Raw genomic sequence first — 718 nt, forward strand, 5'->3', positions numbered from 1 at the left:
TCCATACGCACGCCCCTCACCTCCCGCGTCCTCGTGACGTCGATGCCGAGCTCCTGCATAACCCTGAGGACTTGCTCGTTGGGGTCGGTGGTGCGCTCGGCCTTGGCGGCGGGCGGGTCGAGCGCCACCCTCGGGGGCTCCTCCGCCTGCATCCAGCGGTGCCGCTTGATCTGCTCCACCGTGTACCGCCGCACCGGGTCCAGGACCAGCATCTTCCTCACCAGCTGCTCGCAGTCTGCACCAGAGGGAGATACAGTTACATGACGAGTGGATGCGATTCAGAAAGAAGGATTTTTATGGGTTAGTTTGTAATTGAGTGTGGATGATTAAAAAAAAAAAGAAATATGGTACATCACACTCGATCGTCCGGGGGAAGGACGCTTCGAAAGAGGTCGATTTTGGTATCGATATGAAAACGACGCATTTACATTCTGTCCCCATTAATTCTGGGCTTTCCGAAAGGCCACTCGAGAACGGGTTGGAAGCCGCGATTGTGACGATGAATTCATTATGGATCCGTGAGGTGTTCAGAAAGAAAAAGAAAAGAATTTATATAATTTTTGAACTATAAAGCCAATGCGAGAAGACAAATCCCCTCTAGGGTATAAAAGTGCAGCAAGAGGACCCTTCAGGACATGACGCAACGAGGCTCGAAGACTCGAAATAATGCCGCTACGGATTAGGTCGATCGCCGGAGAACGGACGCTTTCAAGAGGCC

The 718-nt window shown here is 52.2% G+C and overlaps 1 protein-coding gene across 1 annotated transcript in view; it reads right to left on the reverse strand.

The window, feature by feature from the left end:
• The window catches only part of LOC119594033 (serine/threonine-protein kinase SIK2-like), a gene marked incomplete in the record, with an annotated part of 32,330 nt that overhangs the window by 4,370 nt on the left and 27,242 nt on the right, over positions 1-718 (reverse strand). The window contains 1 exon segment of the mRNA XM_037943063.1: positions 21-235. Coding sequence (XP_037798991.1) covers positions 21-235 — 215 coding nt within the window.

This window comes from Penaeus monodon, chromosome 33 (assembly GCF_015228065.2).
Source record: "Penaeus monodon isolate SGIC_2016 chromosome 33, NSTDA_Pmon_1, whole genome shotgun sequence".
Lineage (NCBI taxonomy): Eukaryota > Metazoa > Arthropoda > Malacostraca > Decapoda > Penaeidae > Penaeus > Penaeus monodon.